The following is a 27,512-nucleotide window of genomic DNA, read 5'->3' as shown; positions in this document are numbered from 1 at the left end:
ATGGAGAAGACATGGTAGAACATGCAGCAATGAAGGCTAAAATGCAATAAACTGCAGTTCACATTAATATGTGCTGTACACCCTGGTAAAAAGAAGCGGAAGAGGTGCACCCTCTTCCACCTTTCCTACACTGAAAATGGCCTTATCCAGCAATGAAATGAGGCCAGCAGCTGGGGATGACGATTTACTTTCAGCCATCACTAAGACACCAGTGCAGGCAACACAGCCTTTACCTGAAGTGCTGATGAAATCAGGCTGATGAATATGTTTTACATGATAAAATGCTGACAGGTATAGCTTTTATTAAATTCTTTAATTAAAACTTATCTAGAGATGAGAAAGTGAAAATATTTATTCTGAAGTTAAATGAAAAAATGTTCTCTTATAACAAACACAAAGACCTAGCACACCAGTCACCCAGTGTCAGGCATTCTTTGTGAGAATACCCAGAATTACTGATGTCAGTGTCTGGTCATTACAGCTATAAGTGTGTTTAAATATTTAAACTCAGAAAAGAAGAATTTTTTCCTGAAATTTGTTATGGGTGTTCTTGTTTTAACATGAGTGTTTAAAAACCAAGGATCGTGGAACTTTCAGGATATGAACATGACAGGGAAAGGAAGAGAGGTCTGAGGATTTTGCCTGACAAAAATGTGCAGTAGCTTGCACTCTTAACACTCACTTCGAATCTTAAGTTCCAAATAAATATTCATAAATGCATTTACCACAGGTCTGGTAGTGTTGTTCTGAAATTTAGAGGCCAGATTCTCCTTAAGTCCAGATAGGTCCTGCCCAAAAACTCCCTCCAAGCAAACAAATCAAACAAACAAAAAAACACCAAATGACAAAAAAAGCTAGAACTGATACTGTTAGTACAACTTCACAGGGTCCAAGCAATCATAGGACAGTGGATACCATTCTGCACCTAAAGTTACCAGAATGCTCTCACACCTGTAGGAAACACAGGGAATAAAAACCGTCATTTAACCATTTTTTTCAGTATTTTCAAGCTTATTTTTCCATATTTGAATAAAGCACCACTGTTTTCCAATTTACTTAGAGATTAACTTCACATCCCAGAGACATCCACACTAACAAAAGACCTATCCATACAGAAGAGCTCAAATAATGCTCTGAATAACTTTCTTCTTTAAAAAGCTGCATTTCTCAGTATACATTTTTCAAAGTCCTCTGTCTAGACAGCGAAATCCTACACTGCATTGTAGACTAAAGGGAAAGTGTAACCATCCTGTTATAAATACTGGGGAACATTCAATCACATCAAAAAAGCTACTAGTTCAAAATGGAGCAAACAAAATTTTTCCTCCAGCACAACTAGTCTAGGCAATTGCTATCTATAAATTTGTTACGAAGGGAAAAAATGTGATGAGGTTTCCACAGAAAACAACACTATCCAGCATCACAATATTGAATGTGCAAAATCAAATACAGGTTTTCAAAAAATTAGAAGTTTTAAGAGAAGGTAAGTCCTCAAACTCAGAGAATTAAGCCATGTTTGATGTGATGTAGAAGTTGCATAATACCAGCTCCCTGAGGGGTGTTTGCACAACTTCTTCTGAGGCATCTGATGCTGACTACAGCACTGAACTGGGGTCTAATCCAGCCTGACAGTGTCTGTGTCTCTTCTCAAGTAATAAGGTAGAATTAAGAATACAAGAAAAATCAAAGAATGCAGAGATATTTCTGATGATCCATGCAGGGACAGTTTTACAAACAATAAGCTTTTTTCCTGTTTGGTTTGGGGGGTTGGGGTGCGTGTGTGTGGGTTTTGTTTGTTTTTAAAACAGTGGCAGGATAAATCTACTTGAATTTATATTTTTTTTCATGTTACAATTAAATTCACAATCATGGAAAACAGACGAAAAACACTATTTCTGTTTTCCCCTAGAGACTTCTGTAGCAGCCACTACTAATGCTTTATTGAGCAGAACTTAGGTGGAACCACGAAAACACAAGCTAACCTCTGCTCCTTTGTGGCTCTGATCTGGGTTCCAAAGATCAATGATTTGTTGCAGTCATGGGCTTGCCACCTGCCTGAGGCATTCAACCATATCTAGCACAATGATGCTGGAAAGCATTCACGAGTAAATATACAATAACATTTACATGTTTACAGCATCTGTGAAAGGTGTGGGTAGGGCTATTTCTCTACTATGTGTTTCCAGAGCAAGTCAAACCCATTAATTAAATTCATGCTCTTGTCCTGCTTCAAAAGGAAAAACAGAGCTGATTTACAGGCACTGACAGCTGCAGAAACCAGGAGCTGGGTTTGCTCACTCCCCTTAATTTTTAAGCATCTGAGTAGGTTGATTTCTCCGATTCTGATCATAGGAAAGGCTCCATGTCCTCAATTTCTACAAAGAAAGAAAAGGAAGCTGCTCCATGCAGAGTACTGTCTGTCAGGTTTCTCAGTGCTGGCTGAATACTGTCTACAGGAATTGGGGACCTGAACATCTCTGTAACCAAGCAGCTGCAGGATGAAGCTGTAAAAGGTCCCACTCATAAGACATTTCTTATCTAGTCATTATTTTACTTGTCCTGACAACAAAAACTTTAACATGAGAAAGTGGTACCTGAGGAACAGTATAACTTACTGCAACAAAAAAAAATTCTCTTTCTAACAACAGACTCAAGGAAATTGCCACAAATACCTTCTCCTAGAGGGAATATAAATGCATCTGCAATGCCATAGCACAGAGCGACATAGGCAAATACAAATATAAAGCAATACATTAGCTCTTTTCTTCTTTTAGGTTCTTTAAACAGGAGACAAATTCCTAGTGTTTTAGGCTGAGATCTGGAGGTAGGCAATCAGAACGCATATAACACCCAAGCTGAGAACAGGAAACTCTTAACAGAAGTGGAAAATTTTGGATGCTGAACTTTCACCCTAGGCTTCTGGAAGACTTTTACTAATAAAGAACTGTATAAACATAGACAGAGTATATTGAACACTGCATCACCTGCCCAGCAGAGCCATATGCTGCTGCTGCAGATATTGCCAATAAAGATCAAAGCTTCCCATGCATTAATGAGCTAAACCTGGATGTTAAATGTTTCATACCATGCTATAGACCTATACTGACCTCTACAGAGTGGAAGGTTGGCCAGATGAACTCTGGAGCTCCTTTTCAGTCGATTATCTTATGATTCTGTACATAAAACATAAGACAAATTTATTTTGTTGTGATTCACAGTCCAGGCAGTAGAAAGCCTGCTAGGAACAAGAATACTACCATCTAAAACAGCTCATGGTCACTAGCTGCCAGGAGGAAATACAAAGGAGCCAGCATTGCGTACAAAAGTAGTAGAACAAATAGAACATTAAAATATCTTTCTGCCAGTGACCCAAAGGGGCCTCACTAAAAGATGACTGTAGCAAAGAACATGTATACAGACACAAAATGGGCACAGGATAATGGACTGCAAGATCAACTAAACTGACAGTGCTATCCTAAGCTGCCTTAGCTAATAGAGAGGTGGTAATTCTCCAGAAGTCTCCTGTACATATTTGAAAATACCACTTCTTACAGTCCAGCACACCAGCAGTTTATGACATTTTTAGTTTATGGCAAAAAAAGCACAACTCTGCTCACACAGGTGGCAACTGCAAGTTTGGTCCATGCACCCAGGAACTGGCAAAACCACAGAGCTCTTCTATAAATACTACCTATTTTCAGCTGTGCATCGAGATACCTCCTTTTGTCAGCTTGTTTTTACCACTCAGGAAACAACTTGTGCCTTTTCAGTTACTGATCACGCTCCCCACAAATCAGGGAGATTGGTGCAATTTCAAAGAACAGTTAAACAGAGTTCATTTAAATGTGAACTAATACATGGTATCTTGGTTACCAGTTTACGTTCTTCGTGTTGTTAGCGTCAAGTTTGATGTTTACAAGGAGTGTAATGTCAGAATTCAAGAACTAGCATACTGATAAATACATAAAAACTCTTGAAAAACTTCTACGAATTCAAGAAACATTGATAGAATAACTAACCTCAACACAATTGTATCTCTCAGGTACTTTTTGTATAGAATACTGACTATTCATTTCTCTTCCTCATTTCCCCTGGTAAACCAAGACAGCTATAGTTACCTGCATTTTTACTTCTCCTCATCCCTATAAAGCCTAGGAGAGAAGTATGCAGTTCAACAGTTGAAAGATTATTTCTTCACCAAAGCATTCACAGAAACAATTTAGGATTTTCAAATTCAGCTTTGATTTCACAAAACTTCTCCCTTTCATGATCTTGCAACATAACCTTACAGGCTTTGATTCCACTTCTAGCAAGGTCAATCACAGTTTTATCATCAACATGCAGTATGCCTACATTTTATACAGTATCCTTCATACAAAACACCTCAGCTTACCTTGCATAAAGAGCACATTAATACAACCATATGTAAGCAATTATAATGAAATACATGGGCAGAAACACAAAGAATGCATGGAAATCAGATATTTGTTCCACTGAAATTTGAACTGAGATGAAGAGTTGAACTGATAAAAAAGTCCCCCAAAACTCTGTTAGACAACAGAGTTTGCAGCAGAGAAAGCACTTGAACAATACCACAAAAGTACACACGGATCAGGGCCAAGGGAAGGAAACTGAGAGGAATGCAAACCTCAAGGTATAAATTAAAACCACTGTTGATAGGTGAACATTTTCTAAAACTGTCAGGGACAGTGTGGAGTTCCAATACTTTTGACAAACAAAAGAAAACAAGTAAGGTCTACAACCAACTGATCTTCAGATCAGCTTGAAAGACCAAGTTATGAATTCTGGAAAGAGTTAAACCCTGTATTATTTGAGTGAAATATATGTTAGTTCTCTTTGATCCTTAGGATGAGGGAGGGTCTTTTCTTATGAAAATTACTGGTTGACTTCACACAACATTATACAACAGAGAAACTGTGTGTGGTCCTTGAAAACATTGGGGTGGGAGCTCCTAATGAAGCAGGACAATAGGCGGATCAGAGTGACAACAGTCCAGCCTGCACAGAGAAAGCAGCACCCCAAGCACACTTCAAGCAGAGGACAAATACGACTTTGAAAACCAAAAGCCTAGAAAGGCATTCAACAGCAGCACTAGAAGGTAAACACAAGAAACAACTGCTCAGTGTTGAAAAGGTTAGTTTTGTCCAGCACAGAACACACCCAGGGTCTGAAGCATGCCCACTGTCTATGTCAAAGCAGGCTTTGGGCATTGGATTTAGATTTTGACAGCATGACTTAGAGATAGCATGGTTTTCAGCAACTAAATGAAATGCAAAATGCAAAGAGGAGCTTCTGAGAGCCTAATGATTTTGTTTAAATTCAAGGTTATTTTGGAATGGGAAAACTACTTGCAACTTGGATCCATGATAACCATGTAGATACTATTCACTTGCTTTGACAATCTACACCAACATGGTAAGACGTATTCCAAAGATGAGGTCTCAGGTCACTTGTTTTGTCATGCAATAAGTTGGGGTGACTGGGTGTGTAACGCTTCTGTTTTCTGTTTCTGACTCAAAAAGAGTAATATAAAAAGTTTTAGACAACATAAGCATGCAGGATGTGGCAGCATTCCTTGATTTACAAACACTTTTACACACCAGACAAGCATTAGGTTTCCCAGAATGTCTCAAAAGGGATCTTGGTAAGCAGAGATGATGTTAAAAAGAGTATTTAATTAAGATGTTTGAGTGTAATTCGGAAAACTAACAGCCATGTTCCAAACTATTACCAAGCAGAAGAGGGAAAAGCTCCAAATACAATGAGAAGGGGATATTTTTAAATCAAGCTTAAGTACAAATGTAGAACAGTTTATGCCTGATCCTGTCTGACACAGAGAAAATGAACTATTGGTTCAACTGAAAACCAGCTTCTACACACACTCTTCTGTTAAATATCCAGCATTTGAGACTGAGTTTTCAGCACTCATTTTAACATTACAGGCAAACAGTTTCACTAATTCATTGATTTTCCTTTTCCTTAAAGAAAACACACACTCTATTTTCAGGTTAAATTGCCAGTCATATGCATCAGAGAGGTTCACACTGAAATCAGTTATCACTTGACATAACATAATGGGTAAGCTTACAACTTATCAATAGCTATGACTCCTATCATGTCTCCTTTTTGGCATTTTCATTTTAAATTTCAAGGGAATTATAGAAACACATTTCCTAGAAAATTTAAAATAAACAAACAAAACCCAATTATAATTTACAAGAAAACCCTATAGCTAACCTACTACCTACGTACTACTAAAAAATCTGTTAAACAGACAAAAGCAATTCACAGGAGATAAGAATGCACTGTAAGGTTTAGTTGAGCAGGCTACATCTTTTGCATTTCTTAAATAAAATCTGCATCCTTTCAACAAGGGAAAAGAAACTATGGATTTTATTTTTCATTTTACTTTCATTGTACACATAAATGTGTACGTCATGGCTTACACAAAACAAATAAGGGCATCAAGACAGAAGCACACTGTAAGTAAGATTAATTGGAGACTGGAACACAAATTAAATGGAAGAATCTACTTGGTAATTAATAATGACAGCTATATCAAATAACAATAGAATTAAGGTAAAAACAGACACAAGATGACCCAACTAAAAGGTTGCATAAAAACAGGAACACATAATGACTCATCCTTCATAAGCTTTATTATTTACTCCACCTGAAGTACTGACAGCACCCTTAACAGCTGCATCGAAACATTCTTAACCCTTTGCAACAGTATAACACGATTGAATAGGGCTATAAATCTCCAAAGTGCTGCACAAACATTAAGCTCCGAGAAGGATATGAAATGATAGCACAAAAGACAAGTGACTTGCTGTAGGGCAACAGAGCAATGCAATGATTCCGGGTTTCCCAGGTTCTCCTTAGCAACAAGTCACATGAGATATCTGGGCCACCTCAATTTGCATTTAGTTTTCAGTCATACTTCAGGCTTTATCATAAAATCTTCTAAGTATCACCTATGGGTTAGATACTATGCACTGTTGTTGTCTTGACTTTGTAGGCCAACAGCAACCATGGAACTACCTATACAGCTAAAGGCACTTCTTGAACTTGAAATCTAGCAGTGAAATTTTATAAGAACTTTCCAGAGTCTACCCATACATTCTGAAAAGTATAACTGCAAGGAATATGTATGTATGCAAAGACAGTGTAGCAAAACCAGCAGCAACAGCAATGACCATGAAATTGCCTTGTACTGTCCCTCCCCAGTCCCATTACCTATGGATGCTGAATTCAGGAATGAACTGCCTTGCCTTAAATCCTAGGATTCTACTGAAAAGGATCTCAAGGTCAGTAAAAACCTCACTCTCTTACAAGAAAAGCCTTGCAGGTTTCAACAATGGTGCAAGCACAACTATCTGGATTTGTGGCTTGTAGTGTAAGCTGCACTGAGATTTTTCAAGTTACTGTCACTCAGGCAGAGAGATGCTGAGAATGAAAGCAACAACATGGCCCAAATTCTACAATCCCCAGCAAAATACATTGCCCATTTCACAGAAATGACTCAACTTGGTGATTAATATTCATTACACGTTTGCATGCACACACAGATCCACATGGGCATATGCCCACATTCCACTCACTACAAGAAATACAAAAAATACATTTTTTTTAAAAGAGCAAAAGCATCTGCATTGTTTCATTTTAAACTTATCATTATCTCATTAGTTTATCTGTCTCTGTAAAGTCTTAATAAAAAATAATTTTGTTGAATTTTCCATTTGGCCTGGAGCACACATATCTGAAAGAACAATAGCTTTACCAATATCTAGAATATTACTGCAATGCCAGAGGCATTTAAGTTTCAAAGTTCGTGAAAATCTGAAAGTTTTGACAAGCATATAGTAAAGGTAAAGTTTTAGCTGATACTACAAACATCCTGGCTCCCAGCAAAGAAAAAAAAAAAAAAAGAAATCCCATAATACTGCATATTTGAAAGTTGTCTAATTTTGTTGTTGTTTAAACTATAAACACTTCACATGAGTCCTAATCCACTGTAGCAGGCATGCTCATACTCACTTTAAGCAGGTTAGCATTCCAGTTCAGCTCAAGGGGATGAGCATACTACTCAAGTGATTTGTTTGATCATTGTCTAAATTAAAAATTCTCAATGGCACGAAGAGGAGGTTATTATATTTCCACATTGATTGCAATAGACAGCCTACACCTCAGGGTATCCTTCTTACTTGTGTGGGCACATGAAGAAACCACTCACAAAGTGTTTTACTATTGCAGGATGAAGACATTTAAACCAAACATTTCAAGCAGTCGATGAAGTACAATCTGAAAGGTAGGATTATTTTTTTTATTCTCCTTGTGTAAGTTTAAAACTTACTAGCTATTCACTATGGTAACAACAGCACTCCCCAACAGAGAACATCACTGGATTATTTTTGTCTCTGCAGTACTCCACGATATTTTCTAATGATGATGCTTTGCTGCTACAAGCACTGGTGACAGAACAGGTTCTGAATTGTGTTTCTTTCCAACCTTTAATATTTCTGATATAATAAATCAAAGGTTGCCAGTTTCCACTCTGAAGTTTAGAAGAAGATACTGTAAAGAAGAAATACAGGAATACAAAGTTTACTCATTGTATAGTCAATTAACACAGGTGAAAAATGGCAGAAGAAAACATGGAAGTGCAGGCAAATGGTACAGGGAGAACAAGCTAAAGCAAGGGGAAAAGAAAGAGGGGGATCTGGGGAAGAAGAACAAATTGAAAAGCATAAGGACTGATTTGGCTGGAGAGGGAGAGCACACTGACTTCTAACAGTTCCCTTACAAAAGGGTGCAGGTTGTGCCATTAAATGGTCAAATGCAATATCCTGACAATTCTAAGAAAGCTCCTTAGTCCATTTGTTTTTTGTTGATTTTTTTTTACCAGAAGAGAATCATTGACTCATACTAACTGCTTACAGCTTGAAACAATTTTTTTTATATCAAGAGGTTGATGTTCTGAGCCGTACACCACCACCACCAAAATACCTGCCACTAGCAATATTTCGGATTATATAAACAAATCAGAAGTATTCAAAATATTCAGGGCAAGATGATTTTTGGGGCCACAAAGCTACAATTGCATACTACAGCTCAGATCACATATCCTACCTGGCCTCAATCCTGCCTAAAGGCACATACGCAAAACATGTTCAATACCTATTTGAAGCAACCTCCATAGACATCCAAGCTTACTTTCAGAATATTGCTCCCTTCAGTAAAAATGTCTGGCATACTGAAAGGCCTGCAAAATTATAGCTGTGTCTCTTCACGGCAACCTCCAAAAACTGCTTGGGGGAAGAAGCACTGAGCCTATCCATAAAACTGATGAGCAGTACGCTAGAATGCCAAAATTACATGAGTTAACTTGTACCATTTAGCACGCTTACACTTTTCATAGTTTTTTTTTTCATAGTTCTTTTCATAGGTTTTATTATCTTATTTTAACTTACAAGAATTTTACAACATCTAAAACATGAGGTCTCCACCTTCTCTCCTTTCCTCTCTCTCTCGTGTTTCCCAGATCACCTAAAGATTCAAAGTCTTTCAAGAGCATTTTTTAAAGGTTCTGTTATCTATAGCCCCCAAATTGCTACAGAAGGCAAATAAATTCTTTCTGGGTTTTTGCTGCTGTGTGGAACTCACAGGCAAATACAAGAGGCAACAGCTTCCAGCAGATGAAGGATCAGCAAAGAGCTTGATTTCATAGCAGTGTACAGTGTGCTGCTATGCTGCAAGCTAGTGGCAGCTATGTGACCACGCACATGGCACAATCACGTAACATAGCTGGGAACCAGTCCAGCTTGCCAAGTTTTTCTCACAGACTAAATCCTGTGGCAGTAGGCTGTAGCCTTCACGCTCACTGTCTGATATTTTGTTTTCCTAATGTCCCAAGTAGAATTTGTCATTGTTACCATCATCCATAAAACTGATATAATAAAAATGAAATTATTCCAGGAGTCTACAAGAGTAGGCTTTATATATATATATAAGTATACATTCAGTTGAGAAACAATCCAAATCTAGAAAATACTTCTATTTTTAAGCAGGCTCATAGCCTTCAGCTGATTCTGCAAATGGACATCTAAAGAAAAGGGACTTCTGAGCCAGAAAACAAGCAGCTCCACAGCCAGTTGTGCTGACATACAAAAAATCAAAGGATTTGTTTGCTTTTCTGTCAGTACTACAAAGAAAATCAAACTGTGCAGCTTCTGGCTCGTTCAGCCTCAGAGTAATAAATATTCTGAAAGACAGGCTCTGTCCTTATTTGCATTCTTCTGGTCTCCTCTGGTGAGGGTACAGGAAACTAAGGCCACATCACGGCCAGGAGAGAATCTGCTTTGTATTCACACTGCCATGTGATAGTGCATTGCTACAGGATCTTAGGGACTGCCATACCAGTTCAAACCACTGACCTGAGTGACCAGCAATACCCCGATTTTCAGCTCAGTACCCGAGTTTAGTGCTACTTCATGTTTAAGTCACACTTAGCTATTGAAATCCCTCAGGTATACTTCATTAACTACTCTGATTCAGCAGTTTGCTCAGCAGCATCTCACATACAGCCAAAAAGGGACAGAGCCAAAAGTAAATCTGTCAAGGGCTGGATCAGACCCTGACATGTTGTTTTCTTCAAATGTACCTTTCTGACCTCAGCATCTGCCCTTCCTCAAATTGAGCTAAGACTTCAATCTGATCTTTCACCAGGGACAGCAACATGTTTCAACTATTGCTATTTCTAACAGATGTCTTTGACCTCTCAGCAACTATTGAATTTTCTCAGTCCTCAAAATTTACCAAACTGTTTAATATAATGATGGATCAAGCAGCATGCTTCTGTCTTCTTCTCTCTACTCTGAGACCTAAATAACTTTACAGGAGTCAATAAATTTAGTCCTCCTTTGTTACCTCATCTTTCATCCAAAGGTCAAAATTTGACTTCTTCAGCTAACCTTAGAACTAGAAGCATCTGTAAGAAAACCAGTTTTAGTTTTTCTCATTTCCTTAATATTTTAAAGACAGGTCTAAGAGATCTACTGGGGGAAACAACACCAAAAAAAATGTATGTAGTTCTTATGCCAGGAGAAATGGTTCAACCATTAGGAAGAAAAGAAAGCGTAAAGTAGTAACATACATATAAAACCCTCAGTGTTTCCAATTAAATAGACAACTAGTCAGAAATGTGTGAATGGAGGGGCTCATCAATCTTTTATTTTTTTTTATATATAAACTGAAATGTCTCCATTGATTTCAGTGTATGATTGTTTCTCAAGTAGGCACACAGAATATGGGTACACCCAGTATAAAAGTCTTGTGGTCTTCAGGATATTCAGACCAGGCCACCGAACAGCATTGAAATTACAGAATACCACTGAAGGAGGATAGAGCAGTTCAAACAGGTCTGATCCCCCAGTTAATGTGACAAGGGGAAATCCACAGCACAGGCTATGTAATACCTAACAGTACAGACATTTCTAGCAAGAACCAGGAAGCAGCCTCTTATGAAGGTACAGAATAGGAACTATATGAGAAGATAGGGAGTAGAGGAGTATTTTGGAGAATGCAAATATTTCAGAAATTATTAGAGCTTTTAACTAACAGCTTTTAATAGCTACACTAAAATGATGTGAACATGGAACAGAATTTCCAAATTACAGCTTTTATTTTTACTGCAGTATCTTTATAAGCTACCTCATATTCTAACACAAAAAACTGGAACTCAGACATATATGGCATACATCAATTGCCATGCACTTTTCTTGCAGCAGCCTTATGCAACCAAGACAAACAAGTTCTCTGTATGATGTCTTCCTACTATTCCCTTGAGAAGTCCCTGAGGCACAAGAGCAATAACCCTTTGAAATCCATAACCAGGACTTCAGTAGTTGTGTTTCCAAAAGCTGGGGAGCAAATAATGACACAATTTTACCAACAGGAAAAGAAAACTGCTTGGACTACCATGGACCTCTTTAAGAACTTTTTATTTATCTATACATATATGTGTACGACACCTAAGGAGAGGTACATCTATAAATATCTACAGAGAGCTACACGTATATAAAAATACAACCTAACCTGCCATGTCATTTCTTTATCACAAAGATTATGGCATAAAAATGACAAGCCATTTCCTCTAGCTGAATCTGAGTTATCCTGAAAGACTGGACAAATGACGCAAATGAGTCACGTTTTTACCTTGAAAAGATTCACTGCATCATATGTATGACGTGCATGAAGTCTCTGCTGTCCTCAGGAAGGAAAGTCACAGATCAGCTGCCAGTGCTCAGCTTCTACATGTACCATTGCTATGCCAGTGAGACCCAGATTGTCTGCGGTGTAATGCCTAGCTAGCAGAAGTTATCCATACAGACAACCTGTCTTCAGACCCTATTCAAGATTCCGTTTCATTAAGCCCAGGCCAATCTATTGTATATCACACACAGACATATTGTCATCTAGTCAGGATAGAGCCTTTTGAGTCATGAAAATAGGGCATTTTAAATGATTTCTTATTCCAGCTCCATTATTAATTGTGTTCACTCTAATACTTCTAGCACCCTGGTGAAACTTCAATTTTAAGTGCCCAAGCCCAAAACTGAAATTCACAGCACTCTCTGGAAGTCCACAGACACTGCACTTCCATCCAGGTGTCTAGCTGACTAAAGCTGTTTTGACAGACATACCACAGATCCTACCATCTTGACAGGTCTCAGCAAAACATCTCCTGCCAAGCTCATCTAGGAACTGTAAAATAAGCAGACTATTTGTATTAGGAATCAGGAAAGGCTGTCTAGACAAAGACATGATAGAACAGGGAGTCCAAGTTAAGAGCAAAGATTTCTAATCAAATACCCATATGTGTCTATGCCAGGAGGGACAAGGCACTTCAGCTGTATACCCAGCCAAGTCTGCTGAGAGCTTATGAGCCCCTTGCCCTAAACTGTGACTATATTAGATTTCCTGTAGCCTGAAACCACATGGTCTTCCTGAGGCTCCAAAGCCTGGCAGGTGCATTAAGGCCACATCTCACACAGACTAAGAATACAATATTCAACCTAAAACACAGTAGCCACAGCAACGCCCAGTCAAAACCACAGAGGAGCCAGTGATTATTTTACATAGTATTCAAAGGGTTAGAAAATTCCCTCATAAATTAAGAGCCCCTATTCAGTTTGACCATCAGCCTCAAAGCCATGTCTCACAGCCATCAAAGTCATGTCCTTGATGGCATGCTGTGTAGAAGGCTGCTGAAGCCTCCCACTGGGAAGGCAGCTGCTCCAGGCAAAAGCATCAGCAAAGGATTCTGCGAATTGTAGCCTTGCAGCAGCACTATCCCAACCCCTGATTCTAGCACTGTTTCTGCATTGTTTTAAAAAGATATTGGATACAACCAAGGTTTTTTTGGACCAAGGGTTGCAACCCAAGAATCCACTCCCCAAAGTGCAAAGTCACACAAGATTGCAAAGAAGCATTTCAACCTCCTAAGAGAGATGAGATTTCAGATACAGTCCCTCTTTGTTACATAAAAATCAGCTATAACTATTTTGAGGCTCCAGCTGTGTTCCCAAACACAGATCCCCACTAGGGCCTAGCCTAACAATTACTGAATCAAATATAGTTTCTCTGCTGATTGCTTCTTTCAAACGTACATGACCATCTGCTTATATCCATTTTTTGTCTTGTCACACATTTAGACCACACATCCCTTGGGAAGAAGTGAATTTTCATGTTTGCTGCTGCACAGTATGGCCCCAAACACGATTCGGGGTTTTAGGCCCTATTAGAGTACAAGCTATTATACTTTATGGGATTAGCAGTTTTAAAAGACAGGAAATATAAACTTCAGGAACTTAAACGCCAAACAGTGATATAAGTTTGGGAAGACAAGATGTAGGGAATAAGCTTGGTTGAACAGGAAACGAGCGTTTTTATGCTACAAGCTATATTTGTTTTTCCTTTGTGTGAACTGGCTAATGATTGTGAGAGTTTTACCCTTTGCCCCACTCTTCCTTTTACTCAAAAATAAAACAAACATTATGTATGGTAAATAATGGGAGTAGGGAAACATTCTGTGACCTAGTGCTGTGAGTGATGAGGAACCAGTCGTAGAAAACGCATTTCCTTTTAAGTATCTTGTAAACATTTAAAATCAATTGCAAAGAGCCCAACATGAAAAAGGGGCATATTCAGGTCACCTCCAAGTTGTAGCCCATGTGCCCTCTAGATCACTCTACTGCAGTAACGAGGGCCTCACAAAAAGGTCCCTCCCTGTGAGCTGGCCTTACTTTCTCAGAGATGTTTACAAAAAAGCCTGCAGCTACCAGAGATATTAGTCAATGAAATAGTACAAGAATGACTTTAAAATAAAAAAATGTTGGCAGAGTGGAAATAGAAATCTATGATGAGAATAAAACATGGGACTTCATATACTGATAATACTGTCAGGAAAACCACTGGGGTAAGTGGAAGATCTGGCTGACTTTACTGATTTGGAAAGGAGGACATTTTGAGGAGGAGCCAGCAGGACTTAACATAGCTATGCATATTACTACATTTTTTGGAAGAGCAGCTTAGGCAATAACCAACAGTTACAATTCAAAACAAAACACCTTCTGTAAAACTGATAGCATCTACTTTTCATTACCTTCCCCTTTCGCCAGCACACCTGCAAACAAGTGCAGGTGTGCTCAAGCTACAATGAGATCACTCAAGCTTCCCTACCTTGACACCTGCCCACCACTGCATCATAGTTTGGTGCAAAATATCTGCATGAAAAAGAAGGGAAGGGGCAAGGTGGGAACACAAATACCAACAGGATTAGATAAAAATGTAGCTAGATGTCTGGAAGCATGGGGAGAGAGGAGCTGTAAAGAAGTATAACACTTTCTCATGTAGCATTTGCATCAATTCAGATGCTTCCCATTCTAAGTTATTTACACTAGCATGTAACAACTGGCAGGTATTACCATTGCCAACTATACTGATACAGTTTCTTGTTAGTACAACTACATGTATGTAAGATAATTAGTATGTATTTTTCTAATAGCAGACTCTGGCTAAATCTGACGTTTTCTCAGCTCTTTGAGTAAGAATACAAATGTAAGCAGATATTTCCATTACTCTGAGCATCCTGAGTGCCATAGCTGCTTCTCATCAGATTGTAGCCAGACATCATGCTGGCAGGATGCTTTTCCCCCATGTTGAGAAATGTCACAGCACCCACCCACAATTAGAGGACATAATTGACTCCTGCACACCTCTCAGCTAGCAGACAGCACTCTCCCTTGGATGCTGTTATGAATAATCCAAAGATATAATATGCCGTTTGTGCTATTTCATGTACATAGTAATTAGCATTGACTGTTAATGTTGTAATCCTAGGACAAAGAGCACAGTAAGTGCAAATTTTTGACAATTATTATTATTACAAGTTTCCTGGATAAATGCTTAATGCATGCCTACATTTTCAGAAGTTGCCACACAGATAGAGGTTAAAATCATGATAACATTGCTCCCACTGATTATTTGCAAGTAGGCCATAGGTTGGCAATTAGCTGATGCTGTATTGATGGTTCATCGAGCAAGCATAACATTTGCTATTTGGGTGTTTGATATTAAATCATTTTGCTCTACCATCTCCTGAGAAGTGTGGGATTCAGCTAATTAGAAACAGTTCTGTTTAAGTATCACTTGATTTGCTCAATGTCAGAGTACAAAGCATCAAAATTTATGAAGCCGTGACTGAGCAAATCCTATAAATTCCCAGATAACAAACACCCCATGCTTCTGATGCCTGAGAACCTCCAGGTTTTGATACCTGCCCCAGTTAAAGCTACTTTTCTCCCCTGAAAAAACTATGACTCTATATCAGTTTCACAGCTTCGTTGGGAAGAAGTGAAAATTATACCCCTAAGTCGCCCTCCATAAAATCAAACCCAAACTTCATGCCTTGAATAGCATACAGAATACCTCACATTCTTCCTTCATTGAAACAAACAGCCATTATCTGTACACAGTGCCAGTGTATAGTATCACCCAAAAGTCTGATACTTCAGACACAAAACCACATAAAGAATTAGGCCACTGGCTCAAACGACATACAATCCATGATCTCCATTCAGCCTGACCAGTGAGAAAAAACAGAAAAAATTATCTTCAAAAAACCAAAATAAATATTCCTCTCAGCAACTGAAGATAGCGTAAGGATTATCTGCATTCATGCAATGATTACATTTATCTGTGAAAAATTGGATCAAATTTGAAAAGGAACAAGCAGAGGGAGGTAATGGAAGTTAAGACATCCAAAGCTGCCGTGTCACCACTGTAGTTAGGCTGTGGCTGAAGAAGTTTTATGTGAGTCTTTCATGGGTCCCTCTGTATTCTCCCAGCTTCTCTTATCTTCACAGCTAGCTGTTCTAGAGATGCATGCAAACCATTCAGGTGGAAAAATAAGGCCTCAGAGGAAAATAAAAGCGGCTGGTAGACCTGTGCAGCTCCTCAGCTTTGTTTGTAAAATAACAGGCAACTATAACCTTGGCAATAACCTTGTGCTGGCAGGACAGCATAAGGCTCTTTCTGGTGGACTCTGACACTGCTTATTCCCAAATATAGAGCCTGCCTCCCTCAGAACAGTAGGGTAAACCAAGCTGTACCAGGAAAAGCACTTGCACAATTCCCTCTTCTTGCAGAACAATGCAGACAGGGTGACTCAAAGCCAGTCTACCAGTCTCTGTCAGCAGGGTAGCACAGCCAGGTATCTCACTAGGGCTGGACTGCAAGATGGCTGAAGCACAGGAAGAATGACACTTCAGTGCTGCACTTTAAGAAAGTGTGAACAAAGGGACTGAAGCCAATTCAGCTACAGAAAACAAACAAAAAGAGCCCACGAGGTAGGACCTGCTTCTTATTAGTGAGAGTATTATGATATTTCGTTAGGTTAGTTCATTTATTTTAGATTATATATGACAATTCAGTTGTTCCCTGACACACCTTTAAAATAAATTTCCAGACAAAGATTCAGTCAGGAAAAATGAAAGTAGACAGATTTCAGTCCAGCTTTAAGTGTTGGTCCCAATGAAGAATTAAGCACAGACTTATCAAATTTTTACCTCCGTAACAACCACACCAAGACAAGAATTGCCAAAGACTCTAGAGGCTCAATGAAAAAGATCAGGCATTTTATACCACTTCAATTTTTCACAATTTTTTTTTGTTCTCATGCATATGTTAAATGTGACCATTCCAGCCAAATTGGGCTGTAACTTTCAGGTACAGGAGGCGAACTGATCTGGAGTTTTGTAGGAAAGTAATTTGTTTTCAGAACACATCTGTCAGTTCTGAAGGTTTTATTGGTGCTGTTAGTCTCCACAGAGCCTTATAGAATCATAGAATAGTTTGGATCAGAAAGGACCTTTAAAGGTCATCTAGTCCAAGCCCCCTGCAATAAGCAGGGACATCTTCAACTAGATCAGGCTGCTCAGGTAATTCTGGGCCCACGATGTCTTGGTTCCCACCCCCTGCCTCTTTGGAGGCCCTCTGGACTCAGAAGGGTGACCAAGGTCAGGAAAAAACCTAAAGGATTTGCAGTATTCTCTGTATTTTAAGCAAAGTGAGGCAGTTCTTACACATGGTATTCATCCAATAGTAGTCACAGACTGCACAGTGTGTAGCTAACAAAATTTGTCCCTGGTATTTCTTCCTTTACAACTTTTTCCCTGTTTTCTTCTCTCCCTCTACCGCAGGCTGGTAATTTTTTTTTCTACTGTATGTTTACTAGTTTTCTAAATTTCTAAATATAGTTCTTCCCAGCTCTACCATATGCCCACAATCTTTCTGTGCCTCTTTTATATTGTCATCCAGATCAATTGTTTCCCTGCCTCCACCCCTCAGTAACACATTGCCTGTCCCTCCTCCAGTCCAGACACACCTAACCCTTTCTCAGACCTTGGCACATGCTGAGGACAGCCTCTGAAATCTGAGAATTGTGAATGACTACTCAGCACAGAAGGCAAACCACACCTCCCATTAGGAGAAGCTTGCCAAGTGCTACAGCTCTCCAAGGTTATTCCCACCTCAAATTCTTCATGTTCCTTCTGTAAACACTTTCTCTTCCAACATTTGCTCCTGTGAATATGCCTCCTAGCTGGTTAGCATTTGGCATCTATATGAGATCTTGCTAGCAAAAAAAACCCCACTAAGTAAATTGTGGTTTTGTCAGTAGTGCAACAGCCAGGCTTAATTCTGATGAGCAAGGGCTCCTTTCCCTTGCACAGAGACTGGTAGCTCAGGCTAGTAGCCTCAGAATGGACAGGTTTCACTGAGGAGTGCAAAGCACAGCAGACTGATGGGGCAGACACCAGCAGGGTCTAGTCTGAAAGGTGCCTCTACTGGAAAAAGTCATCAGAAAGAGGTGCCCCAGGCCCCTGGGAGATGCATCATCTGGTCTCAGCAGCCCAGATTATACACATGTAGGAAAAAAATACTCGTTATTTTATAATCTAGAGTGGGAAAATATGGAGGAGAGAGAAGAGCCAAAGAAACACAAAATCTCATAAAACACCATGGGTGTGGGGGAGGAAAACCCCAAACCAAACAAAAAACAAAAAACCCAACAAAAAGAATGACCCAGATCAAAAGTCACAAAGCCAGAGTTTATCAGTTTAAGACCTACTAGAAAAGCTGTTTTAATATGCTCTCCCTCAGCTTTCTGCCTTTACTCTTGCAGGGTTTTGGGGTTTTTTTTGTTGTTTGTTGGTGGTTTTTTTTTAAATCAAGACAGAAGAAAAAATACACCACAAAAAAATAAGATTGGAGGTTTTGTGCTTCTGTGTAAACTTCCAAGAATATCAAGAAAGTCTGTCAAACCATTTTTATTTCTCAAAAATATTTCTCCTTCCCTTTTCATGACATTTTACTTCATTTTTTTTTATTTATTCATAACACAGCTACAGTTTAAATAGATAATAGAAGCTATGTTACTATATAACTTAATATCAGATAAGTTGTGTTTCTCGAACCTGATAAAGCAAAGCAAACTCTTCTTAAAGCACATTGTGGCTTGAAATGCAAGCTTACATTTTTGGAGTCAGACACCATTCTTGTTAGTGTCAGCAAGGTCTCACACTTTAAGAAAAGTTCCATTTCATTCTCTTAGCAGGTGTCACCATAAAAATATTTAACAGCCTCCCCTTTTTCAGCATTTATTTTACTGGTGGGATTGGTGTTCTCTTCTCCTCAAATTAAGGCTGATTACTACCTCGTTCCATAGTAGCATTTTTTCCAACTGATTTTAGAATAGTTGCTCTTCTGTATCATTTTCCTTTAAAGGAATAAATTAATTATTTTGTAACATCAGGTCCTCCTGGTCTCTCTGTGAACATTCATTTAATACATTGCAAGGACATTATATCTAGACTATCTTTTGCGTGGTCACCTAAGGGTCTGCTGGGGTGGCTGAAGGAAACACATAGAGCTGGGCTTCTTCCATCTCTTTCACTGAAGAAAAGTATTATAAAACTTTAACTGAAGCAAGCACTTACACTGAATGTGCAAGCCATAAGGCTATCCCTACTCTCTCATGCTGCAAGAATCTGATTATTTTGTAAAACTGGTACAAGCTCAACCTCAGATACACACTTTAGAAGATTGAGCAGCTACTCAAAGCTGGAAGGTGAAAGTTCAAGATTTAGCAGAGCAAAAAAAAAATTAATTCTAGGCCTCCTTCATTCCTCTCGCCCAAACAGCTCCATCTCCTTCCTGTAAATGCCCCAAGTGTTCCAGTGCATGTCTAAAACAACAAATAAATATATGTATTTAACATTTTAGTAGAGCTTTAATGCCAGATGATATGTCAGTGTTCAGGATTAAATGACTCAAAAACCAGTGACTGAAATTTACAGGCCTTCAGGAACTTCATGGTTGAGAATGAATGGTGTCTAGGATTAATGGCAGTTCGGTCTGAATTCTGAGGATATAAATATTAGTGTTCTGCAACAGAGTATTCTGCATCACATCACATTCATCTCAAATTATCTAATCAATTTAGCAGCACAGAATAGATAACAGAATAAACATCATATAAAAAGGCAAAAAAGTTTGATCATAAGAGGATGCAATGTTTCTAAACTCAGTATCAGCATATCATTATGCACTGCTTGAGCTCTCTAACCTTTTCTGTTGCAAGTCTATAGCATGTGCTTGATTCAAACTGCTCCAGAGAGGAGCTTATTAATACTACCTGTCCATTAATGGAACTATGAACATCAAACAATACACAAGTCTTTGGGGCAAGGTACCTAAAACAAGATAAGTAGGATTAAAGCATGCCTTTTCATACTATAGAAGCAATTTGTTCCCTAGAATTACTTTTCAACTTGACTTAAAAGATTATTAAAAATATGGAAGAAAAGGATAAGCGAAAAACCAAACCACTGTTCAGACAGTGATATTGTAAAACCATATTCCTATTTCAGGCATGTGAAATAATTTATAAGATAATACAACTAAAGTATTTTCCATATGCAATAGTTTATTCATGCCAGAGGACAGATGCAGTTGTAACTAATCAGTAGAAAAACTTAACACAGTAGCACAGAGATAATTCAAACAGTAACTGTAATTAAAAAACACAACCAGGAAAGTGCTTCCTATGAAAACAACAACAGTAATTTCCATTTGTAATTGCCTTCGATGACAATGACAAGCACCTTTACGACAGAATAAAGGACAGCAGTTAGCACTTCCCAATGTTTAAAACCTATAAGCAAGATTTTGCACTTTAAAAATTATAAACAGTTATAAGTAAAAGCACTGAATAGGAAATTTGTCAGAAAAAAGTTTGAAGACAAGCAGCCTGACCTGAAGTGCCCCCACCCAGCTAGAAGCAGTATCTCTTCTGAGAACTGGTCTACATATAAACTGGGACTGTTTTCACCAAACCTATAAACCTTAAAGTCAAGCCAAAGGCTGTGTGGGCATTTCAGTAGGCTCACATGGCAACTGACAGCCACTGAAGTTATCGTGATTTAGCAGAGTCGAAATAATAATCAACATACTCCTAGACCATGGCAAGCATGAGGGATGGTAAGACTGAATAGGAAGAGGCTTACCATAAGTCAAGTTACATTGACTTTCCCATGAACAGAGATCACGTCACTTATCTAACACATGGTAACCTACCAGCCACTGCAACTTGAAGGTTGAGTGTATCAACAGCTGGTCAACTTTATGCACTTTTTGTCCTCTCAATTTATATGCAGGTTTAAGCTAAAACTAAAGATGTCAGTCAAACCAAACCAAGTGTTGACACAGGGATTAGCTCAACTGAATTAACTTCATATCAATCTTAAACTAAAGAAGGGCTATAGCTAATTCGGCTTTTAACACAATCAAAGCAAATTGTATTAAGAATTCCTCTTTGGCTGGAAAAGATGGCTATGCCAGCCAGCTCAAATAAGCCCCATATCTAGTCAAACCCATCCAGACACATAGGTACTTCAGAAACTGCACATAAGGAAAGCCAGTACTCATGACCACCTCACCAGTTACTACCTCCTCTTCAGATAAAAACCCCTGTATCAGAAATCCTGTTACGACATTGTTGAGTGGTGGAGGATAACAACATAGAGCACAAGATCAGCAGAGGTGTGGAAGGGACACTGCATTTAAGGAAGACAGGAAAGCAGCACCAAGACAGAGGAAGCAAAGCAGCTGGCTTACAAGCCATCCCAGCAGGCACTGAGCTACAGCAAGCTTGCTACTTCTAATCGAAGTTTCTGCTCCAGAACAGCTCATTTGCAGGCAACAACAAGGATAGATAGGATCAGCTATACACCAGCTAAAACCAGCTGCTGAAGGATGGCTGGTCCTTAGAAGCTCCAAGAATGAGAGGCTTGACATCAGGCATTTTGTTAAGTGCTAATACCAGAGAAAGTCAGATTTTAGAGGAAAAAAAGTGAGACAATAAGCCCATACAGCAGAGTCCTGATCGTAATTTCTGCTAGCATTATCACTGGTGTGAGGTTCAGGCCATGCCTGGTAAGAATAAATCAACACTACTTTCCTTTGGTGTTTTGTGAATAAATCACTCTAGAAAATACCCTGACCTTGCATCATCAATTTCTCTTTTATGGCAAGTGAGCTGCTGTCCTTAGGCAATGGCAAAAGCATGTGAGGTTGGAGAAAAAGAAAGAGCCTGAATAACAATGGACAACTATATTAACAACCTGTCTTGACTTGATTAATTAGAAATAAGATAGCCCCGATCCATGAAGACTAATGAGTTTTGTAGGATTTGGGGATGTTCAGATCTGCATCTTCACGTTAGGTTCCAAACATGAAAGTCCTCAAGGCTCCAAGTTAGCAAACTATTTCTTCCCATAGTAAAAGACCTTGGCATATGAAGCGTGTAAGAGATAGCTCTTAGCATCTCACTGTGTCAGGCAATGACACACATACAAAATCAGCTTGCAATATACAGAGATGTAGCAAAACACAAACACTCTGCTAGTTGTAGTAAAACTCTTTAAGAATTTACTACAGTAAAAAGCAGGTGCAACACTCCACATATAATAAAGTGCCAATCCCAGCAATACGTAGGCTAGTAGCCCAGTAGCTGTCAGAGCCAACTGAGTTGGGACAGGAGTTACTAGGAAAGAAGGAATCTGTGGTTCCCCATACACAGAGAACTCTGCATCTGTGGTTCCCACACCTCATCTAAGAAGGATGTTGAAAAGCCAAAGACTTGGACAAACACACCAAGGACAATCTATAGGCATGAAGCAATGTCAGTGTGTGTAACATTTAAAAATATGAGGATTCTTCAGATTGCATATCAGAACTGAAGAGGCAGTACAGGACCTGTACTGTAGTGATAACAGGACATGATGCTCACCACCTGTTCCAATACAAGAAACAGAAAGCATCAAATGCTGCTAGTAAGAACCAGGTTCAAGTCAAACAAAAGCCAGTGCTTCTTCACAAGGCAAGGCTGGGCTGTGAAACTCCCGAATAATGGATGCTGTAGATGCTAGCAGTTTACTGGAGTTCAAAAAGCAACTTGTCAAATTCACGGAAGAGAAGTCCGGCAATAGCTGCCAAATAAATAAATAAATAAATCCCCCAAATACGCCCCACTACTCTGACTTAGGAGCCTCCAAGTCCTAAAATTGCTTAGCAAACTGTTCTGAGAGAACACTGCTATCTGTTTAAGAACTGTTAAATTCTTCCCCAACTAAAGGCCCCTGTCAACTCAAGTAAGCAACCTAGAAAGACCTTGAACCATACTGCATCCATTCTTACGTAGGCATCTTTCTTTTTAGGTAATAAAACCCTTCTAAACATGAGCATAATTTTCAATGCAATTGCCCATGTACTGATTTCATAATGCTTCACTCACCTTCCCTCTCCCTTGCCTTCCCTCTCTCTCTTTCCAGATTAAAGAAAATCCAGATGGGGTGCAGGTGCTGCAAAATGATACAAAGGTACAACAGAACAAGAGCTGCTTAGACTGGATAAAAGAAATGCATTAAAATATGTGTCTGTTCTCCCCTACACCTGTTGCTTAAATTAAGCCCATTTGCAAGATTGGAGTTTCCCAAAAGTTTCTGGTATTCTTTAAAGTCACGCCAGAGTATAGGCATACTGATTTCCTGGGAATGTAATTTTGATTTACTGTAATTGAGGTCCATTTCTATAATTTCTATCCCACACAAAAATTGTGCAGCATTGAAAACATCTTTAGCAAAGCCTTTTCTCATTTAGGTAGCATGAGCTTCCCTCAATTCAGTAAAACAAAGAACACATACATTATCAGATCCTCCCTTTCTCCTAAGCAATGAAACCCAACCACAGATCCTTGCTTAAATGCTATGATGGAAGCATAGTTAGTTGTGGGAATAATTCCCACATTAGAAATCTCCCTGGAGAGCAAGACTGACTAGTTTTAGAAAGACACTTTCTATTTGTTTGTTTGATATTTGACAACATTTGACAGTTTTTTTGACATTTGACAGTTACTCCTTCCTTTGGCCACACCTCTAGAACAAGTAAGGAAGTGGGAAAGAAAATTGGTGCTATGAGAGAAAGAGGGGAAATAAAGAAGAGAGACACACTCTGCAAGAAGCAAGTCGAGGAAAATATGGAACAAGAGGAAAAATGAAGAAAGGAAAAAGGAGAGCACAAAAAGGAAAAGGGCAAAGAGATAAGGCTTCAAAGGAAAAACACCAGGAAAAAAAAAAAAGGGACATATTTTAGCAGCTACATGAGGACATATTAATTAACAATCTATGTGATGACTATTGGCTAATCAACCCCCCAGAGAAAATAAAAAATAAAGCTGGAAACATGCAACAACCAGCACACAGTTGTCTGATATCCTCCTTATGCCCCTCATGAATCTCACTACAGGGGTTAGTTAAGATTAGTCCTGGGAGACAGCAGCCTACAGCACAGTTCAGCATTTCCATTTGGTTTAGCTCATTCTCGGGACCCCAGGTAAAGTTTAGTGACACCAGGTAAAGTTTAGTGACACCAGGTCCTCAAGATCTCCAGCTTAAAAATTAAGCTTAATGCTTCTTTTAATTCTATTGATTAACAGCATAATTAACATTTCTTCTACAAATTTTCCTTACTCCAGCTATATTTTTGATCCAGAAGAAGTACAGTCGCCTGGACGCATTCATGAAGTAAACAGCTATGAACACAATGAGCAAGGTGGCAATAAATCCAAATTCAAAGAGAACAGTAAAATTCAAGAATGTAAAAATGAACTCCAGAAGGATGAGCTAAATAGACCAGAAAATAGAAATCAGGTAAATAGCACAAAAGAAACTCTCTGGAACCACAGAGGCAATGATTTTCAAGAAGATGGACTTGTGAAGTGTGTTGCAAAGCTTGATGTTGCAGTCAATAGTGGCACCTCCTGTGCTGGAGTGCACTCCATGCTCAACCCCAACACAAACACAGTGAAAGAAGCCAGTGAACAGGGAACATCCAGCCAGTCAGAGGCTTCTTTAGTCACCAATAAAGACTTCTACACCAAATCAAATAGGTCTGGGCAGGAACTTGAACTAGAGGCAGGTAGGCAGGCAAAGGCAGCCTGCAATGAACCAAACAGTATTCAAGATGAGAACTCTGGGTCTGCAGAAGACAAAGGAAGTGCAATATTGGAGACACAAGACAATGCCATACAACTGCCAGATGTTGATTATCCCCAAAATGGCAAACAAACCAGGAACTATGTTGAAAAATATAGCTTTCCAGTCAATTGTGCACATTCAGACCAAAATGCTGGGCCTTCAGCAATACAGGACCAGGACTTTTGTGTAATCCCACCTTTGCCTATGAAGGAGAGCAGTATTGAACCTTTTAAAACTTACTCCACAAGTTTGAGTGAGGGTATTACTGGTAGTATCACTGCTGTGGCTGTTACCAAAGTAGCACAGGCACCCACACACCCCAAATATAAAGACATTAATGGAGAAACTGAAGATGAAGATGCAGAAGTTGCAGCAGCTCTGGCTGCACTGGAGGCTGCAACTGCAGGGGAAGACCTGGAAGATGACGATGAGTACTAGATGAACGTTTCTTTCTAATACACTGGGTAAGATCCAGATTTCATTTCTGGATCTATATAAGCATGTGACAGCTGCTGTGAACAGCATATATAAAAGGAATTGAGACTAAACCTCTGGCCCTTCAGCTGTTTTATACAGCCTTTCAGTTTCTACTGCCTGCGGTACAGAAGTGTTCCCTTCACTAACGGCAATACTAACACACTTCTCCATGAGGCCAACCAGGAGAGCAAAGCATCATTTCTTCTGCATAGGATATTCTGCTTTATACCCACCTCACCTGGACTCGTGCAAATGTTTCCTTTGGTTTTGACCCTCCAGAAGGTCTGTGCACACAACATGTTCCAGGTTCAGAAAACTTCCATTATTTACAACAGAACTATGGAAGCCATGGAGTTAGAAATCACAGTTTTTCATCATGTTAGCACAAAAAAGAAGAAACTGACCCAAAGTTCTATGATCTAATGAAGTATGAAATAGGGAAGGCAGCTTGGCTTGCACTTCACTGCAGTTAAGGTTCCATTCTGGATTAAGCCTACAACCGTGCATGTGCAGCTGGTGTTAGGACCTTGTCTCTTCCCTTACGCCTCCCCTGGAATTTCTTTGATACCCCAAGTGACCTGCTTCAGCTCATTAAAACCGCAAGAAGTCTAGACACATCTAAGAAAGTGGCTAATTTTCTGTTGGCTTCATGAGCTGAAGTAGCTCACATAAGAATAGCACACATACTCTTAGAGGTGCTAGAGAGGAATCCAAACTCAGTCCTGCTAGTTTGCATAAATTAAAATTGTTATAAAAGTACAGCCTAAGACTTTTCAACTCTGCTAAATTTTCCAGGCACGCATCTCTTGCCTTAACAAACAGTTTGCAAACAGGTTGTATCTCAAACACCCCCAGCAAGATATGGGGTTTTTTTATATACAAACAGTAAGAGCCAGCGTGGACCCCTCCCTGGCTCTGCTTCAGTCCTTAAACTTACAGCAGAAAAGGGATTTAGCTTCCAAGCTGCATTAAGCATAAGACCTGAAAATATCAGCTGCATTCCTGGAGTATTTACTCTTCCTCTGATCTAAAGACTAGTATGTTAACCTTTCAGGGGGGAGGTAGAAACCAATTCACCTGGCAATTCATCAAAATTTGGATCTTAATGGTTGAAATAGAGTGCTTGACATTTTATACAGAAATTTTGTGTTTTCCGAGTTTGTTATAAAATCTTAATAAATTTTTTTAATCATATAAAGAAGTCATCTGGGAGCTTTTATGCTTTATGCATTTTCTGATTGTATGTTACATAAAAGAAGTACTATAAGATATAGCCCTCATTAGATACGTGAAAAGCACCAGTCATGTATATGCTGAATCCTAGTCCATTAACATATGTAAGGATGCGAGTCTTATGTGTAGATATTTAAATTATTTTTGTTTAAATGCAGATTCCCTCTTTTCCTCCAAATACTGCAAGACCAAATCAAGATTTCTGTTTCTCAAAACTTTAATGTTACCCTTGGAGCAATTAAAAAAATCCTGAAGTCTCAGCTTTAGAACTACATACAGCTACAGGTGAAAGTCACCACCTTGTTTCTGAAAATAAAAAAGCTTTATATGTTTTTAAAGTATTGTAGTACTGTTGATTTGTCTACCACTCTCCTGCTTTAATAGGTCCTTTAAGCATTTTCATAAGCACACACAAGTTTTATGTGCACGTTTGTGCATCAAAAATTACTGTAACGAAAACGACTTGCACATTGCATATGACTAGTTATGGTTATGACAGAACATAGCATATGTCTGCTTTTATATTGTGAGGGCCCTGGAGTGCATCACCAGGCCTAACTGTCCCTGCCCACTGCCCCAGAGCTTCCCCAGCCCGGCCCAGGACCCCATGTCAGCCCCCCTTCC

The 27,512-nt window shown here is 39.1% G+C and overlaps 1 protein-coding gene across 2 annotated transcripts in view; it reads left to right on the top strand.

Moving 5' to 3' along the window:
• The window catches only part of C1H4orf19 (chromosome 1 C4orf19 homolog), a 44,115-nt gene extending 16,889 nt beyond the window's left edge, over positions 1–27,226 (top strand). Inside the window, exons 2-4 of one of the 2 annotated variants that reach the window (XM_005435259.4) lie at positions 8,278–8,332; positions 23,475–23,522; positions 24,677–27,226. In XM_005435259.4, the coding sequence (XP_005435316.1) occupies positions 23,491–23,522; positions 24,677–25,616 (972 nt within the window). In that variant the 5' untranslated portion in view covers positions 8,278–8,332; positions 23,475–23,490 and the 3' untranslated portion in view covers positions 25,617–27,226. Of the gene's footprint in view, positions 1–8,277; positions 8,333–22,120; positions 23,523–24,676 lie in introns of those variants that run through there. The other variant, XM_027799822.2, reaches the window with a different exon arrangement.
• The last annotated feature ends 286 nt before the right edge of the window (positions 27,227–27,512 follow it).

This window comes from Falco cherrug, chromosome 1, assembly GCF_023634085.1.
Source record: "Falco cherrug isolate bFalChe1 chromosome 1, bFalChe1.pri, whole genome shotgun sequence".
Taxonomy (NCBI): domain Eukaryota; kingdom Metazoa; phylum Chordata; class Aves; order Falconiformes; family Falconidae; genus Falco; species Falco cherrug.
This window is presented reverse-complemented; position numbering and strand designations above follow the sequence as displayed.